The following is an 18,844-nucleotide window of genomic DNA, read 5'->3' on the forward strand; positions in this document are numbered from 1 at the left end:
ATTAAAAATTGAAATAAATGTGAAAATTCCATTTTCTATCGATAAATTTGAGCATTTGCATGTGTACCTTGCGTCAGCCATCAATCCTGATGTTGCACACCCGATGTGCCGATCTACTTCGACGATTTTCTCAACCGTTGATGGTTCCATGAGTGGAGATGTGATTCGCTTCTCTACAGCCATAACGACTCCTTCAGGCGTGCGAATGCCGATCGCTGTTGATCCCAATTTGATTGCCTCTATGGCATATTCGACTTGGAATAGACGCCCTTCTGGTGAAAATGTGTTGACACCACGATCATATTCCGAACGAGTAAGAAACATCTGAAACAAATAGTAAATTTTCCCGAATAAATCGTTTACGATACAAAGTCAACCACTTGAAGTGTTAATTGTGTGACAATTTCTCAGATATCCCATATCAACCCGTTTCTCTTACCTTTACAAGATGTAGTAGACCAAAATTCAGTTCAATTTGATGATATTTAAATACATTAATTCAAATGAATTCTAGAAATTCCATTTAAATGGACTGCTTTTAAATTGATTGCTTCTACACTAAAACAAATAGCCGCAATGACATGTGTAAACAAATTTGGTTGAAATGTCATTCGTGTTGTATTTCGTACTAAAAATCGATGTGACGATTAGTACTAATGTTTGAATGTAGCTGCATCATGGTGAATTTCCAATGTTTGCAGCGCTTTGACGTAAGATAACGCAAAGCCGATCCATTGTTTTCAACAGCCAGTTTGTACTGTGTTTTCATAAATTTCCCACAATAAATATTCAGTGTAATATTATTAAATGAATGCAAAAAGTAAATCGAATAACAACGTCGTTGACGTGAGCTTAGGCGAAACGGCGGTTACGAGCAAAACTGCTGCTAAAATATTGATTTCAGTAGTGGAGTTCCTATTGTACAACTGGAATCAAATTCCACTGGTGTTTGAACAGTTTCGGTTCATGATAGAGAAATTTACTGAGGCGAAAAACACAACCGAACTCGATGCAATGGTGAAAAATTACAAAATTGAACGACAGCGAAACGAAGCCATTCAAGTTTATCAAAAATATAAGCAGTTTTCCGATGTAAGCATTGACAATATTTTTGAAAAATATTCTCTCTTCGAACTCGAGAGATTTCGGGAAAAATGATCTTATTTTGAATATTTTATCCCTCCAAATAGATTGTTCATAAGTCATTTGCCAACTCAACGATTGAGCAAGCAATAATCACAATGGGATCGACAAAATTCACTTCTAAGGCATGCTTCGAAATCAATTTCCCAAAATTTTCTACCACTGACACACACATCGATTCAGCACGGACAATACAAAGGCAAATTATCATGTAAGTCAACAAGTCAACATTCAAACCATTTATTGAAAGACTTTTGTTTTGGTTATTGTCATTTTTCTTCTAAATTTTAGGTCGATACTACAATCATCAGAGTTTTTCCAGCAAAATAGTGTACCAAAGCCAACAAATATGTACTTTTTCTTGAAGCCAAGATGTGGTGCTTTGGGCACTGCTTTAAATGAGCATTTTCAAGTTCAAAGCAGTCTCAGGCTTCCTTCTACGTGCAAGATAACACAGCTGAATATTCAAACGACTGGCACAGATGCAGTTCTGGGACAACCTTTTCGTATATTCAATGACGATGCATGCGACGATAGAGAGCCAGCTGAGAAAGAGTCCAATGAAATTTATGAATTAGATGTTGTTGTTAAGGGTTTCAAAGAGAAATTTAGTAAAGGGAAATCTTGGTTACAATAGTTTGCAATAAAGCAATGAATTCATTCACATTTACATTTCGACGACTTGCAACAGCTTTTTTCTTTGAAATTTTTTTCACAGCTGTCAAATGCAATTGATGTGTCATACAAAAGTTTGTTCTAAATTCGAACGCAGATTATTCGAACGCGTTAACATACAATTCATTCTGTCATTTCAGTACAAGACTGTGTTTATTTACATTTTTGCCTGAAACAGTATTTTCAATGTTTTTATTTAATTAATCTCTTTTTCTCAACAAAATGGACAAGTATCGAGACAAATATACATCGTTGAATGGACCGACGCACATATCTTGCATGTAATAAAACTTATAGTTTGGCATAAATCAAACGATTTACTTTTAATTATTTCCTTCTTCAGGTTGATCTGCTTACGAGTTGGTGTTTTGTTTGTTCTATGTATCGTTTGCTACCTTATCGCATACATAGCCTGGTCGACAGTAATTCATGAAAGTACAGTGAATGAATTTTGATCTATTTTTTCACATGGAGCATAATTTTCTCATTTATTCTTCTATTAAAAAAACAGAAGAGCCAACAACTAACATACACACAACGAATTCATTCCCTCAAACCAAATCTTCGTCATTCCAGCGAAAGTTGATATGCTATTTTACGACTCCAAGCGACTCGAAAAATGATCTGACTCCGAATCATATAGGTGAGATTGATGCAAAGAGAGAAACCATTTAGAGAAACTCATTATTTACGAAAAAAAAAACACTTTTTCAATTTCTTTTGTATGCTAAGATGCATTTCTATGCACTCATATCAATGTCGGGATTGCAACAATTGGAGATAATAGAATAGTTATCAGTGACACTTTGAAGGAGACCTTCAAGCAAATGCAAACTCTGAAACAAACAAATATGAAGCTAAAAATTCTAATTTGGATTGGCGGCCCGTCGAATTCAATCGAAATTATCCAAATGATCCATAGACATGGTAGTCGTCAAAAATTCATTAAATCTATTAAATCTGCGCTGGACACATATCAATTGGATGGCATCGATTTCGATTGGGAATTTCCCAGCTCTGATTCCAAAATTCATTTCTCGCAACTGTTGCGGGAAATTCGTCGAGAATTTACGGATAAATATTTACTAAGCCTCGCTGTGGCCGCACCAGAAGGAATAGCATATTTCGCGTATAACTTCAACATTCTGAATCAATATTGTGATTATATCAATGTTATGACATATGACTTTCATTTCTACTCAACATCTTCGCCTTTTACTGGTAAGATTCACATAGTATATGCTCGACCAGCAATGCTTGATAATCCCAATTTGAAGAGATACTGTTTTAATTTGGAAACACTAAATTTCCCTATGATTTTTAGGGCTCAATGCACCACTATATAGAAGATCTAATGAACAGTCTGTGTTAGCCACGCTGAACATCAATGCTTCTTTAAGCTTTTGGAATTCATCAGGATTGGATAAGAGCAAAATCATCGTTGGGATTCCAACATATGGACATAGCTTCAGGTATGTAGGTAGAAGTTCAACGCAATATTCATCATCATAATGGTGGTGGATTAAACTCGACGAGGGATTTTTTTTCACAACATCATGATATATGGAATGGTTGCCATTCAAATTCATACATTAGTTTTGAGGGCCTAGCGTAATTATACAAATTGAATATGTCATTTACAGATTGGTAAATCCGTTCAATAAGAAAATTGGTAGTCCAGCTGATGGGTTTGGATCCACTGGAGTTCTAGGTAAATACCATTTTTCACTCAAAAGCATAACTTGTTTGGAACAAAACCAATTTGTTTTCTAGGATTTGTCACCTATAATGATGTATGTGTATTCGACCGCCACCATATATTCGCTACTAAAGTTTTTGACTCAATTACTTGCTCACCTTACATATCCGCTGGATTCGAATGGATTTCATATGAGGACGAGCGCAGTGTTAAGTGTAAAACCAATTATGTAAATCAAGCCGACTTCGGAGGAGTTATGATTTTTTCGCTTAACACAGATGACTATTTATCGACTTGCTACTACGGTGAAAACGACCATAATGACCATACATTCCCATTGACGCGCGCCATCAGAGACTTACTGTTTACGAAAAACTGAACAATTTGGCTGTTAATTTTAGAACAATTTAAGAGATAATTAAGACTTATATTTTAGAAATAATGACTAATATTGCAATCGTTTGAGAACCGACACGGTTAAAATCTTTGTTTAAATATTTGTAAAAGATCTGTTGATGTATACAGTTAATTGGCTCAAATTAGCTCGACGTTTGTAGAGAAGAAAAAAATCATGTCTGTTATATTGGTATTAATATATAAGAAATCAACGAACGAATTTTATACATATGTATACATATTAATATAGACCTATAGGTCTGAAAATACATGCATTGCAGCTCTACCAAATTCAATATTATACCATAAAAGTAGTTCTATTTACCAAGCAAATTGGTCCGGTTTGGTTATCTGTAATATTTTGTGAAATGTTAAATAAAATTGGATATGTTAAAATCTTCATGTGTTCTTTTGTTAAATGGATGGAACAGAAAGAATTTTTTGCCGCATAAGCGAGAAAGCCTTTTATATAGTTCAATAACTCTAAGTAATACTACAACTTTGCTAAAACAATTTTTTTCTACCTCTATTCAATCACACGGGAATATTCGGAGGTAGTGGTAGATTTTCCCATCTTTTCTTCTTGGCAAATAAACTGAATAAAGTCTTGCATTGTATGTTTGCTGATCATTATGAATTACTAGCTCCATAGCATAAATTCTCCGCAAGAATTCCAGCAGTAAAATTTAACCTATGAAACGTACAGACAACTGGGGTAAATTTGAATGAGTTTCCATTGTATCCGTTGAAAACGTAAATCAATTAGCTTCTTTAAAAATAGTCTTTATTTTCGAAATAAAATAATTGTAAGTAGTTTGATTGTAGATGGAAAAAATCGTAAAAATACAAAATAATTTTAATTTCACAATGTTAAATGTTAATGGGTAGTTTTCATTTAAACAGTTCTGAATTGATTACAATGACAAGAAGAAAGTAAATTGTTTAAAAAAAGTCGTATTTCGTTTGCATTGGAATAAAATCAGTAACAGTAAAAGCAAAAGTAACAGTAATAGAACCAGAATTTGAATAACAGAACAGTAGAAATATACATGTACAAGTTTGTTACATTAAATGGTTTCTAACAATAAAAAGAATTAACAATTAACAATATCACAAAAAATTGTCTCCGCGGGACAAATGACATTCCATTCCACTTAAATGTCTGTGTATCCGTATTTGTCGACACCGTTTTTGCCATTGGAATTGCGTTTTAAGCATTTTGGACTAGAATCTAGTTTCTCACTAGCATTGCTGCCGTTTGACAACGATGAGCGCGGATTGGATTGTGATGTTGCCACTGCAGTCGGCCCAAAACCGTCAACTACGAATGTTTCATTCAATGCTGGAGTGCTGTTCATATTGATGATATTCGCATTTCGAGTGGCCGCCTCATCGTTCTCGATGTCTTCAATCACGGCCCGGTATTTGTATCTCTTGGCCAAGAAGATGAAGAGAATAATATTCAGGGCCATCAAACCAGCAAACAGAAAGAACTCGCCCGATTGCGTGTCGAAAACCTTGATCTTGGCGATGATCACAACAAAAATGTTGCCAAAAGTCACAGTGAGCAGCCAAAATGCTTGTAGAACTGATTTCATCGACGATGGTGCTTGAGTGAATGAGAATTCCAATCCAGTGACAGAGAACATGATCTGAAATGAGAAGTTGTTATTATTTTAGAATATTTTCTTTGATTTATTTTGTAAATGTATCATGTTTCGAAACATAAACTCACTTCGCCCGCTGTCACAATCACGTATTGAGGTATTTGCCATAGAATGTGCAGTGAAGGTGGTTCCGTTATTGTATGAACGGTCATCGTCTGCAAAAAAGAAAAACAATTGAGTGTGTTAATTGTCTGAATTAAGACGGATTCAAGAGAAACTGTATCAATATTGATCGAACAATCGAATCAACTTACATAATTATATTGACTAATTTGAGTGATGACCGCCGAATAAGCGGCGTTGTGTTTCAGTTCAAATCCACCAACTTGGATTCCATCGACCCATACAAAATAGCTGCCGACCTCAACTTCGTGCAGTTTATTCAAATCTGAGTGTAATTTGTATGAATGAGCATTGAGCATATTTTGAATCATAATCTCTTTACTGATCACATCCGAACTGTTAACCCACGATGTGATCAAGATTCGAAGGAGTGGCAAAGTGGATTTGGAGCGAGCGAGTGAATCTTCGTATTGCACAAATGCATTGGTTGCGGCTAAAAGGTAGGTCGTTGCTTTTTCTGGAAAAATCTTCAGGTCTCCGTTGAATGAGATTGGTTCGCAAGTGCTGCCCGGTTCTGTAGTGATGTTGTATTGAATGGTTTTCGATGGCTCGTTCTCTTTGAATGTGATGTGTCTCTCGGACCACGCTGAATTCGGGGCCAAGTAGATTTTCTCGTGTGATGGTAAATTGGTTTGAAGTTGAAAGCCACACGACTGTCCATTGAAAATGCGCAATTGCCCTTCTCCTGCTTTAGGCATCACCGGATACGTTTTCTCTAGCTGTAGCTCAAGGAATCCAGACATGGCAAACGCCAAGCCACACAATGTCATGCCAAGCGCCATTTTCCTCAGTGGCGTGTTGATTTTGACTTTCCCAAGCATGGGATAAATAACGAAGTTAAACAGCGGAATGCAAAAAACGACGATGAGCGGATTCATCACTTGCATTTGATCCGGCTTAATGGAGTATTGTTGTGAGATAAAGCCATCCATTTGGGCGGCTTGAAACGTCCATCGTGAGCTCTGCTGATCGAATAGCGCCCAAAATAGCGGGAATGGTATGTACAAAACCAGTATTTTTGCCAAGCATTTAACATCGTACACCAATTGTTTGCCGTACTTTGGTTCGGCATAATCAAGAAAATGATAGCGCGGTTTGGTCAGCCGTTCTTTTGACCGAGTTTTGTACGCTTGCACGATACATTTGCCGATTTTCACGATAATATTACCCGATGGCGGGATCAGCACATAAAACGGCTTGCCAATCACATAAATTACTGTGTGGATAAAGAGAACAAATAAAGAATTTCATTAAAATTACTTTCGAAACGTTCGTGTGTGTTCGGGAAATGAAAGTGAAGCAAACTTACGAATCGAAATGACCATCAATGCTCCCGGCACACCGAATGCGAGCGAATAGCAGCTGAGCTCGCCAAAGCAGTGCACGTTCTCACGCAAAATCGGTGTCAATAATGTCGAAATCATGGATCCCAAATTGATTGACAGATAGAATAACGAGAAGAAGGTGGCTAAATGCTTCGCTTGCTCTGGCAATTTGAATTGATCACCACCAAATGCCGACACATTCGGTTTTATACCACCCGTGCCCATGGCAATTAACAGCAAACCCAGCACAGTCACTTGATTTGTGGGAAGATTTAATGTGGGCACGGCTCCTAGTGTTAGCACCACGGTGCCCAGAGCATAAATCATCGACAAATATACAATCGTCCTATAGAAAGCGAGAAAGAATTTAATTTTTTTTCCACATTTTTCGTTCATAACGTGTAGTGAGAAACAAAAGCGATTGTTTCGATAAGATTTCTTCACTTACTTGAAGCGCCCGAGCCAACTGTCTGCTATGATTGCACCAATTAACGGAAAGAAATATGCTAAACTGGCGAACACATGGAATAAAACCGTAGCATCGTCGTTGGAGTACGCCAACTTTCCGGTGAGATATAGCACGAGCACCGCTATTCAATGGTACAAAACGAAAGGGAAACGTTGATAAAGATGAGAATGAATGGTAAAACTCAAATTATCGGTCATCTGCGGGGAATGTGTGAGCCGATCCAAATGCACAATTTCTTTAAGGTATGTTCTTTTTTTTTACTTACTTCGCATGCCATAGTAGTTAAACCGCTCGCAGAATTCATTGCAAATGATGAAAGCCACCGATTTGGGATATTTCAGCTTCTGCAAAGTGAAAATCAAAAACATGAGTGCAAAAAAAACCAAAACAACAACACGCATAAAAATTTATTAAGATCTAAGTATAAGTGGAAAAGAAAATCAGTACACGATTTGGTTGTGATTTAAAAACCAGTTAAATTTATGCAGACAAATGACACAGTTAATCAATATATAAAAAAGAATGCAGAGGAAATAACCGAACAACATTATCGAACAATTTATTTTTCTATTCAGAAAAATCGTTTGTTTTTCTTCAGTGAAACTGAATTTGAATCCATCGAAATATGTGTGTATGTGTCTATGCTGAGGCAATAATTTTTTTTTGTTCTTCATTCGTATAGTTTACAAAATGCACAATTTTGGAATCTTTTAGCTTGATTTCAAAGCAGTTAGGCTGATTTCAAAACTAATTGCTAGGTTGCAGTTTTAACACCGACTGTATCGTCTCGACCAGGGGTTTGGTCACATGCATAAGCTCGTCTGAAAATTCAATTATGTCCAAACGTGAGCGTTCGACGTATTTTGGCACAACCTTGACCAGATATGCGTTCGTTGAATCGCGCTGAAATACAACATCGAAAATACTTCACATTCACTCACACTACCGATACCGATAAAAGTGAGTTTTGGTGCCATATTTAAAAATATCATTTTCATTAATTTTACACCATTTGAACACAGAATTTATTTCGCCAATATTAACAAAAAAATGATAGAACATACGGCAAAAAAGTTATTTAACATCAATTGTTGTGGCAAAAAAGATCTATTTGTTCAATATGAGTTCAATTCAGGAAGAACACACAATTTACAACCGAAATGTTCATTTTCTGTCTAGTGGAATGAACTGTTTTTTTCTTTGTTCAATTTAAAATAGCGCATTTTCAGGCTCGAGATTGCATGAGAAGAGCTTTCATTGCTTAATTATATTTCATAATTTGAACTACCGCCATCGTCGTTGCTACTGCCGACGTCAGATTATCGCCTGAATTCGACTTCAAAAATGAGATTATCCCACATTATAATTAAAACAGCAGAAATGATTTGTAACATGTTTGCGATTTCCGAATTTTCGCTTTCACTGAATGTGCGGTTGCTGACGTCAGTTTCACACGATGCTTTGTTATTCTGAGTTCCAACCATAATCCGACACCTAATAATGGGCTCGGAAGACCAGAGACGGTTCCCACATTTTCAAGTCAGCTCGACTCAGTCGAAAAAGAAAGAGAGAAAAACAACAGCGGTTTATGATCGCACAGCGGAAACTGCGTAAAACGATGAACAACATTCAATTTAGCAAAAAACGGCAGAAAAAATGCACGAGTGAAAACACCACATATCTTTTTTTGCTTGTATTTTTTTTAAATATTCGTTAGAAATGTTGAAACTTAGTTTGAAGTATTTTAAATGGGTAATGCAATTCGGTTCAACACATTGGTGTGCCTTTGCTGCTTGTCTCGTTGCTTGCACTAGTGCGTGTTTGTTTGAATAGTTTCGCTTTCATTTATTTCTTGCATGGCAAAAAGAGAAAGAGTTTGCAGACGGACTAGCAAAATATTTCCATAAATGCGAATGTTCCATCAATGGCATTCATTTGCGGTATTATGTGGTATCTTTTAGCTTAAATCTCAAATTTCGTAAAGAAAGTGACATAAAGAAAAAGGTCTGAATGCAATAAATGCCATTCCGCAGAATCTATCATAGCCTGGGCGTTTATACAATGATCCTACCTTTCGTGGAGGATAAATCATAAATTTTTATTACAAAATAATCATTAAAATGGTCAAATTAATTTATCAATTTGTCTCTGCAAATAATCTGCAAACAAATGAAGTGAAAACCAACCGTAAAATGAAGAAAAATTAACCCAGAGTTTTAAAAAAGTGTTTATTTTACGATTGGATACTGTTACCCATCATCATCGTTATTGATTACAGCTTGTGTATCGTGAAAAAATATCGCTATGAAATGAATTGAATCGCAATTTACCGGTGAGTTTTGGGCTCATCAACAAGAGCGACGGTGTCGTGTGTGTTGTGTTTACATTTAGAAAGTATGTCGTTGTACGAAGTTGGCACAGCCTTGGTGTGTTTACGAGGCACGTTGATCAAGTGCCCATTTTCGGTTCAATTCAAATGTTAAAAGCATAAACAAAAAGACTCAGAGTAACGTGCAAACGTAATGAAATGAATGAGTGTCTATTTATTTTGGATAAATGGATGCGTAATAACAGAGTACCCGTCGTCATCGTCGCGAGCACGAAACCTTGAATCCAATTGGATTCATATGGAAATAATATAAACAAGTCGATCACGAAAATAGTCTCATTTAAATGACATAATCTCCATACGTCATTTACTTGCTTTTGGATGCACGCGTGTTCATTGACTTGATCTCATTTTTTTCGGCCAATTGTTTATATCGATAAATCAATTGAAAAATTATGCCAAATTAAAATGGTATACAATACGAACGTGAGGGAGTGATATCGTTCATTCGCTCTCTTCAGCACTTTATTGCTTTCATAAGCCGTAAAATCACGAGTGTTCAGTTAGCGTCTGGCAATGACAATGCTGCAGAGTGCGTAATGATCAATGAAAATGCCAGAGAAAGCAAAAATGTGCATAAAAAACATGAAAAATGCTTAAACAATGCACCATCAAGCAGCAGCGGTATTTTTAATGTGGACTTTTCGTGTGTTTTTTCGTTTGAGCTGACGCTGTGTTTATCTCTCGGTCAATTCAGAAGAAACGTGCGCAAATGAAAGGCTGATATACCTATTTAAGTGGATTTTTTTTCTTCAATTCCGTGTTTGTCGACAGTGAGAATTACCTCTTCATTTCAGCAATGAGAATCACTTGTGTAAACAAAGTGTAGCGAATGAAATTAACCTGTGTGAATTTAGTGGCAGTATTTGCGACAGGTGAACGAACAATGTCACCGGAAAGATGGTTTTCAGTTTAAATCTAAATAAATTACAACCAAATTTTTTTCATTTCATAGTTTGCTTTATTAACGAAAATATCAATCTCGTACAGTTTTCATCTTGTTTTATCCGTTTGTCTTGTAACACTCACAATAAATTTGATGAAGTGAAGTCTAACAATGATTTTACAGAGGCAAAAAAATACTTATATGGTGTGTAAGGTCAACTCTCGTTGCTCAAAATGCACATCGAATTTAAAAAGCGATAGAAATCTCCGGGAATTGTTTGTTATTTTTGACACAAAACTAGTTTTTCTGTTTGCAAAATTTTAATGCGTTTATTTTTGTATTCAATTGGTTTGCTTAAATGAAATCATAGCCAATGCCAAATTGAAAACCTTTCCTAAAGAATTGACTATTTCTGTTTGTGAGCGGTTCGCAGTAGTTGAATTCAATTCGAGCCCGTTCGCCCATTCGTAACGCCATTCCAACACCTACGGAGCTGGCCAAATTATTGGCATCCAGCACAAATGAATCAGTTTTACCGCAATTCACAAAGAAATGCAACCGAAACAGATTGGCGAATCCCTGTCGACTAAAGAACGGTAACGGTGTCCAAATGTGTGCACCAGCCGCCATATATGAATGAGCTCCCGTTGCAACACCATCAATATGCTCACCAGCTCCAGCCATTACATAGCCTCGTAGCGATTGTGGTCCACCCAATGTGAATAAACTATTGATCGGGACGGGTGGGGACATTTTTGCTGGTCGCAGTAGGGCGATGCGCGTACAAAATTGTGCCGAAATGCCAGCAAACAAAGGTACATTGAGTTCAGCATGTGTATTGAGGCTTGTGTAACCAACATTGCCACCGGCCAGACCGGCAATTTCGTGCGTAGAACGAAGAAACACGCCGCTGCTCGGGAATATTGTGCTATCACGTTCGTCGATTGTGCAAGTGTGTCGCAAGATAGTTGCCATGCGGGGTCCACAGTTTTTACGCAAAAACAATGGCACTTGACGACCCGTCAATCCAATCTCTCTAATTGATGTCTCGAGCTGAACATTGTGATGAACTTGTGCGGGCAAAATGAACGCTCCATCCAAAATCAAAGCTAAATTGTCTGTTCGATACTTGGACCACGGAAATTCCGCCGAATACTTTGATAAGATGATTGATGTCTCTGGTTTGAAATCACCCAAAAATGTGTGATAGTATGGTTTTGTTAGTTTAATATTGATGTCAGTAGTTTTGTGATTGCTGTAGCTGCCATGTACTGCCAGTCGTTCACCTCGACCGAAAATGTTTGGCGACGCAATTTCGGCTGAAACTGCACCCTCATTCTGTCCAATTTCGGTGCCAATTTTACCGGTGAGTCGAGATAGTTCAACACCATCGAACGACACCTCATAACCATTTTCGTTGGCATTTTCGCCCCGACTTATATCAATCGAAGCTCGTAATGATTTGAAAATGCCAAGCTCTTCCAACTGTTTCATCGATGTTTTCACCTCGACGACGACTTCGTTGAATGTTTTTGCTTTGAAGAGATTCCGAACCGCCCGATTTACATAATCATCATATGTTCTTCCAAGGCCACCAACATTCACATTGTCCACCCGTGCTGAAAATCTCGACAAATCAACATTTCGCTTCCTCGTACCGCTGGCCTGCGGTTCCTCTTTTCTTGACGACGACGATGCACCCATTTTCTTATTTATTTACACTTTTGCAACTATTTTGATTGAAATCCTATGATTTTAACTTTTGGTTCACGATAATGAAATCGGCACTGTAACTATAGCTAGTACAATCCATTTATACAGTAAACTGAGAAAATAAAATGCTTTTTGGTTATAACTAGTGTCTTAAATTTCCGTTGATTCTCTTATTTATTCTATTCCATTGTCGAATTATTGTGTAATTTGTCGAAAAATAATCACCAATTGCGTGATTTTAATTGCAAATTGTTTGCAATTTCGTTCGTTCTCGCAGAAAAAGATGAGAAAAAAAGTCAAATAGAACAACTGTCAAACGCGCGAAACGACCATGCCGTTGTATCGGTGTAAGAGAAAAAAAGATACGCACACACTCACACACACCTCGACTGACTGACAGTTCTCTCGCAACTGTGGTGAATATAGTTTTTCAAATATTCTCTGTCGTCTGTGTATATTGAGACAACTCACCTATTTAACATGTATTTTTTTTTATTGATAGGAAAAATTTGCTCCGAACCGAGTAATGAATAAATTGATACAAATTATGTGAAATTATTCACTTGAAGCTTCTCCCTTTCTAAATGTGTTCAGGTTCGTTTTCCACTACTGTATAATAGAGTCGGTATGGAAAAAAGTGCTACAATGACTGATGATTGATTTTGATACTTTTGAAATGGGAAAAAAATTCAATTAGCAGACAGTTCAGATAATGAAATAGGTTTTTTTACGTGTACTCTTCAACAACAACCGGTTTTGACTAAATGACGTTCTGTGTTTTGACTGTTTTTTATATTTCCATTTTGAGTGTGGATTAATCTTAAATTACAAACTTTTACTACTTTTGGATAAACCCATTTCAACGAATGGCAAATGAACAAAGAATTCGTGAGGAGAAAAAGATCTTTTTAATGCGACTGAAAAACGGTATCGATTATTTAACCGACGCAAATGCTGAAAGACACTCACAAGATATTATCAATTTACGGATATTTTATTTGAATTCAGGCTAACAAACTGTTTATTTTACTATCGAATGCCTGAATGATAATGAAATGCGACATCATCCGAATCATTTAATTGAAAATCGTAAATTCATGCGGATTGTCTATCAATTTAACACCGTTGGAAGAGATATGAATGTGTTTTAAATCTATTGTTTATTGTAATAAATCAACGTAAGCCTTCACTTGGCCGCTCCATTACCATACACAGAGACTGATGATTCGAATATCAATACAACGCACAACGATCGAACGTGAATACATTACATTATGGCAACAGCCAATTTATTCTAATTACGAATCTTAGTGAAACAACTTTATTTATATTGTCGATATGAAAAATGTGACACGTTCCAAAATTAGGCACATAGAATTACAAACAATTAGAATAAAACCTAATTCAATTTGCTGGATTTTGTGTGTATGCGTTTAGTGAAAATGGCCAACGATATTGATTACACGTTTTCAATCTATTGTGAATTATCTTTCTTTGTGAAACAGTTAAATATAGCAACGAAATTTAATGGCAACAGCCAAAAGTGTCTAGGTACGAGAGCCAATATATGATAATTTTTGGATGCAAACCAGAATTATCTGAAGGTGGTGTCACCGAAGATGTAGCAGTAAAATAGCTAACGACACACGTTTTGACCGAAAAAGTTGATGAATATTTATTAACTTGCGTCCCAAATACATAAAATGCCACAGCGCTTATTGGCTCGATCAGAGAACAGAAGTCTACGCAGTTTTAGCTGCAATGATTTTTTTTTTCAACTTCTGAATCGATTCGTTAGATGTTCAAAGTACGGAACCGTTTTGTTTTGCAGTGCACCGAAAATCATTTGTCAACGCTTGATTGATATTCAACACAAAAAGTGTTTGAAATGGAGTTTTAGCACAATGCTAAAAAAACACTAAAATTTATCGCGTTATCATTGAGAATTTTATGCGAGTTTGTTATATTTCAACGAAATTGCCTGGGAAATTTCAAAGTATACATGTATATCGATGGAATTTCCCGCTAATTTGAAACAATAATTGGCTTCAGATGTTTAAACCGGAGTTGTTTTTTTTTTCAACATTGAATCAATTTCGTGCGGTTTTCTCTAGCTGACTTTTTTTAGTTCTATTTCTTCTCTCTTTCTCTCTCTGTTTCGATTGGAGTGTTTTTGGCTCAGTGTCTTTGGCAAAACGAAGTGGTGTGTCAATTGTTTTAACATTATGTGCTAACGGAATATTTCAAATTTATTTCATATGTTTCACTGGAAAAATGCATTGCATTGACTCACTCACTCACTAATTCGCATAACGAAACAGTCGACATTCGATTTCGTTATAGAGAAACATTCAAAATGGCATTTTACCATGTTAATGCGTTAATTATGAGAAAAAAAATATCCAAAGACCAAGGTTTATTGGAATTTCGTGTATTCAATTTTTGTGCAGAGAGATTTAATATTTTGAGGGTCTCAGACATGTACGCACTTTTACGAAATAGATGATGCGATTCAGATGGGAGATAGTGTGGGTATTAAAAAATGGTATTACTTACAGGCTCTTTAACATCTAGCACTCCGCTCACCATTGTGATGTTGAATTAAAATCCAAAACGCACGCCACACAAAACACCTCTCGCTCTCTTGTTGTCCGAACACTAGATCTGTTAAAATTGTTTTCGATAGTCGTACACTTGTTGCTCAATCACCGAAATATTAAGTTTCGTTATAGATGCCAATGTGTTATCTCGTACAACATAGGTATTAATTTATTTTTTATTGTTTTTTTTTCTCTGTTTACACCAGTTACTCTGAAAGAATAATCAACGAGAAACGGGTTTAAGTGCGAAACATTGAACAAGGCAGCAGTTAATTGTTTGCCCATTGCTCGATATTAATAATTTTCGTATTATTGACAGCCGCAAATCGAGCAAAACCTTGAGCATGTTCAAATTGTGTGTTCGGTTTTTGGATCGAGATAAATCTTATCGATGCAGCAATTAGGAAAACTGAATATGAAGATGATGAAATGTCGTTGCGAGCGAATTGCTATAATAATTTATCGTTTGACATTTGAAAGTGGCTTTCGTTTTATTTTTTCGTATCCAGTATCGCACACGACTTATTTTTGTCACATTATCGCGTAGCATGCACCTTTTTCTATGGCTCGTTTTCGTCCGCAAATTTGCACACACTGACCGACTAAACGGGAGATGAGAAAAAATTGTATACTCTCTCTCGGGCGAACGGACGGACGCGCAAACAAGCGTTAAGTGTTTGTAAACGAATAATCAATTTTAAAAACCGCCAGCTCGATTTGAATGGTTAAATTAACGAAGGTGCCAAATGAAATAAAATGAAATAAACGGAAAAAAATGCACCAACACTTTCGAAGGCGTGTAATTTTTGTTTAGAAAGAGGTTTGATTTCTTCATGAATTCTAATCAACGAGAAATTGTGTATGTTTGTGTGTGGTAATTGGAAACTGTTCGAAACGGCTCGGCTCGGTTTTTGGCTTTGGCTCGTGTGGTTACTGGTTGGGCGCTTGCGCTCGCGCAAACACTCACTCACAATAGAATACTAATGACACGGGAAAAATCGAGCGTGTTTTCTGATCTGTTGCACCTCGGTTACATACTGGAATGATGCTGTCAGCACCAACTACAGTTTGCAATTAAAACGAAGCAGAGAGATGGAAGGAAAATGTGTGAAATCATCGATTCAAAATAAATGAAATAAAACAGAAGAGAAAAAAATGAGAAAAGTATATACTGAGAGAGAGATTCGAACCGCAGAATAATACAATAGCGCACAATTTAAACGGTCTATTAATTCAACAATATTTACTTTTATTTAAATTGAAAACTCGTTTGCTAAATTTTTTTTCTTTTTTTTTCTTTGAGTTAGTGTGTCGGCGGCTCACCAGTTTGGTTCATTTTATAATGAAATTACAAACATGCCTAAATCATGTGTATTTTCAATTGATGTAATTATTATGATCTGCTCGAAATGCAAGCCGTCGCAAATTGAGCAAATTTTCAAATGAATTAATAAAAGCTTTTATTCAAACGAATAGAGAAAAACAATTCTACCACAAAATCACAATCGCAACAATTTTGCCGCAATTTTTATGCAATAAACTAACCAAATAAAAATCACGAACACCACACACAGTGTACAAGCACACGAGATATACAAAAACGAAACTGTTAACTGTTTGACGGACTTTGTGTGACTGACGGTGTTGCGATCTTCATCAGCAAGCAACAGCTGAGTACTCAATCGGAGTGTTTAGCAATACAATCGCGCGCAAAGTCTCATTATGTCTCTCAACACACACAGTATTCGGTGTAACCATGATTTCGTTTTCAATGTCTGCGTGAATATCTGCTTTTGTCGTTCATTCTCTTCACTTGTAAATAGCATGAGGAAAAAACGAATTTACACGATTGTTGTTTCAAAGTAATGTGTTTATTCATTTTCACCGACAATAAAACCAAATGAAAACACTTTGAATTTGCAGAAATTAAACACACATTTGACGCAGAATTATGTTGTTGAGTGCTTTGAACTGCTCTTCACTTTTTGTTTTCGTTTGCAAGCAACAAGTGTAAGTGATACATTGAAACAGCAACAATATTAAATTACGCCGCATAGATACTTTTCAGCCAGACATTGTGTGTGTGTGTGTGTGTGTGTGTCTGTTTTTGTTTACATGAACTTGCCGTGCGTTCCAATCGGTATCTGTTTACGGTGTAGTTTTGATTCTTGTCACTGATGATGTGACACATTTTTTTTGTGTCCATGCGCCCAAAAATATGCGGTAAGCATCATTCTAGCGGAAAATTAAGGTCTTTTTGTACGTAGTAAAGGTAATGATGACCACAGCTGACAGCAAAAAATGATCTTGACTGAGTTCATTTTTTTCTAATTTTAGAAAGATTTCAATACGCTCTTTTCACCGCGTTTCAAGTTTTGACTTCCAAAAAGTGTAATTTCTACAGAAATGATTAACATTTATGAACAAACAAAACGAATTCAACAAAAAGACTTTTTTTCGAAAGAAAAATAAAACCCTCGTCTGTGTGTGAGACATATATCGACGATTCCACACCATTGTATATGTCTTTTTGTCTCGACAATATACGCCTAAAAAAGATAGCTCGACGAAAATATCAAGAGACAACGTGCATTGATGTATGCCAAATTGATAGAATTCCATTTAATTGAATCTAAATGAGGTATTTTCTGGTAAATGTGAGTGAACCTGCATAAAAAAGAATAAATTTGGAATGAAAAAGTGGCTTCATTTAAATTTAAATGAAAACAGAATTTGTATCGCATTCATCCATTCATCCATTTTTGTATTCATTCATTGTGTCGGTGAATCGAAATGCGTAAACCAGATTAATTAAATTAGAATAATGGATCACACATGTGGGGGAAAAAGCACTCACACACACGATTGAGTGAATATGATTTAATGAATGAGACGAGTATCATGCATCACATAAGCCCAAATGTATGCTACCAGAAACGTAATATAATGAAAGATGAGTAGCTCAAAAAGAAAATTCGTTAACGTCTGAAATTACCTGATACTTATTCAACAGGATTTGTTTTAACAAATTCAATAGCATGCTTTGATTTGAATAAAATTGAAAGTTGATTTTTAACGGCATATTCTACTTTATTTTTTATATGAAAAAAATATAAAAAATAATTTGTTTTAATTTTAAGTTAGTAAAATTCACATGGTTTGCGACTATACACAAATTTAGGTTGACGGCTTTTCTTCAAGTCCATTTTCTTTTGAATCCTCCGCCTTAACTGGAGCCACACTTTTGTAATTGTATGCAAGCCACATAAATATTAACATGTCAATGAACATTAGGCCGGCGAAAAGTAAAAACTCATACGCTCGTGATTCAAAAATTTCCGCTTCAGCTACAATCACAAAAATGACATTTCCAAAGGCTACAGTTAACAACCAAAAGGCTGAGACGACGGACTTCATACTCTCGGGAGCCTCATTGTAGCTAAAACTCAATCCAGTAACCGAGAACATTACTTCACCCATAGTTATGACCACGTATTGTGGAACCTGCCACAACATATTAACGGAGTTCTCAGGCGAAGATTCAATCATGAATTCAACAAATGCCGACAGCAAAAATGAAATGCCAGCCAATATTCCGCCCAAAGTTAATCTTTGAAGTGGTCGACCAAGGCCAATTTTATTCAAAAAAGGGTAAAGACAGGCTTCGAAAACCGGAATGAACGTAAGGATCATTAAAGGATTGATCATTTGCATTTGATCGGGCTTGATTGTGTAAAATCCGAGGTCACCTTTCATTTT

General features: G+C 36.2%; 4 protein-coding genes across 9 annotated transcripts in view; 1 reads left to right on the forward strand and 3 right to left on the reverse strand.

Annotated features, from left to right (window-relative positions):
• Window positions 1-579, reverse strand: part of LOC129570015 (proteasome subunit alpha type-5-like) — a 1,274-nt gene extending 695 nt beyond the window's left edge. The window contains exons 1-2 of the mRNA XM_055449366.1: window positions 440-579; window positions 68-324 (exon numbers count right to left, since the gene is read on the reverse strand). Coding sequence (XP_055305341.1) covers window positions 68-324 — 257 coding nt within the window. The 5' untranslated portion in view covers window positions 440-579. The remainder of the gene's footprint in view (window positions 1-67; window positions 325-439) is intronic.
• A 108-nt stretch (window positions 580-687) lies between these two features.
• On the forward strand, window positions 688-4,309 carry LOC129570013 (chitinase-3-like protein 1). The gene is made up of 9 exons (XM_055449363.1): window positions 688-1,092; window positions 1,191-1,354; window positions 1,435-2,099; window positions 2,162-2,253; window positions 2,330-2,461; window positions 2,551-3,039; window positions 3,143-3,290; window positions 3,462-3,529; window positions 3,592-4,309. The coding sequence occupies exons 3-9, from the start codon at window positions 2,041-2,043 to the stop codon at window positions 3,894-3,896; spliced, it is 1,293 nt and encodes a 430-aa protein (XP_055305338.1). The 5' UTR covers window positions 688-1,092; window positions 1,191-1,354; window positions 1,435-2,040; the 3' UTR covers window positions 3,897-4,309.
• Window positions 4,310-4,675: 366 nt separating this feature from the next.
• Window positions 4,676-17,133, reverse strand: LOC129570008 (peptide transporter family 1-like). 6 transcript variants are annotated; one of them, XM_055449354.1, is made up of 8 exons: window positions 16,578-17,133; window positions 15,042-15,296; window positions 7,763-7,841; window positions 7,477-7,618; window positions 7,013-7,374; window positions 5,835-6,919; window positions 5,649-5,735; window positions 4,676-5,565 (listed from the first exon to the last, which is right to left on the reverse strand). In XM_055449354.1, the coding sequence occupies exons 2-8, from the start codon at window positions 15,072-15,074 to the stop codon at window positions 5,068-5,070; spliced, it is 2,286 nt and encodes a 761-aa protein (XP_055305329.1). In that variant the 5' UTR covers window positions 15,075-15,296; window positions 16,578-17,133; the 3' UTR covers window positions 4,676-5,067. The 6 variants fall into 6 exon arrangements, with proteins under 6 accessions (XP_055305329.1, XP_055305328.1, XP_055305331.1 ...); XM_055449353.1 differs by having other exon boundaries at window positions 16,631-17,112; XM_055449356.1 differs by having other exon boundaries at window positions 15,042-15,149; window positions 16,631-17,096.
• LOC129570012 (SAM50-like protein CG7639) lies at window positions 10,825-14,516 on the reverse strand. Its single transcript, XM_055449362.1, has one exon. It carries the CDS (start codon window positions 12,474-12,476, stop codon window positions 11,127-11,129), a length of 1,350 nt encoding a protein of 449 aa, XP_055305337.1. The 5' UTR covers window positions 12,477-14,516; the 3' UTR covers window positions 10,825-11,126.
• Window positions 17,134-18,844: the final 1,711 nt, after the last annotated feature.

The sequence above is a fragment of the Sitodiplosis mosellana genome, unplaced genomic scaffold (assembly GCF_009176505.1).
Source record: "Sitodiplosis mosellana isolate CC-2019 unplaced genomic scaffold, AAFC_SMos_1.0 Smas_scaffold_47, whole genome shotgun sequence".
NCBI lineage: Eukaryota > Metazoa > Arthropoda > Insecta > Diptera > Cecidomyiidae > Sitodiplosis > Sitodiplosis mosellana.

Bases quoted from the DNA above. Each gene is read 5' to 3' on its own strand.
- LOC129570013 (XM_055449363.1), top strand. From the start codon at position 2,041: ATGGACAAGTATCGAGACAAATATACATCGTTGAATGGACCGACGCAC. The intron at 2,100-2,161 runs GTAATAAAACTT...TTCCTTCTTCAG, and splicing joins CCGACGCACATATCTTGCAT to GTTGATCTGCTTACGAGTTG. The intron at 2,462-2,550 runs GTGAGATTGATG...TTGTATGCTAAG, and splicing joins TCTGACTCCGAATCATATAG to ATGCATTTCTATGCACTCAT.
- LOC129570012 (XM_055449362.1), bottom strand. From the start codon at position 12,476: ATGGGTGCATCGTCGTCGTCAAGAAAAGAGGAACCGCAGGCCAGCGGT.
- LOC129570008 (XM_055449354.1), bottom strand. From the start codon at position 15,074: ATGGTGAGCGGAGTGCTAGATGTTAAAGAGCCT. The intron at 7,842-15,041 runs GTAAGTAATACC...TTCACTTTGCAG, and splicing joins TGCTAGATGTTAAAGAGCCT to AAGCTGAAATATCCCAAATC. The intron at 5,736-5,834 runs GTAAGTTGATTC...TCTTTTTTGCAG, and splicing joins AAATTAGTCAATATAATTAT to ACGATGACCGTTCATACAAT.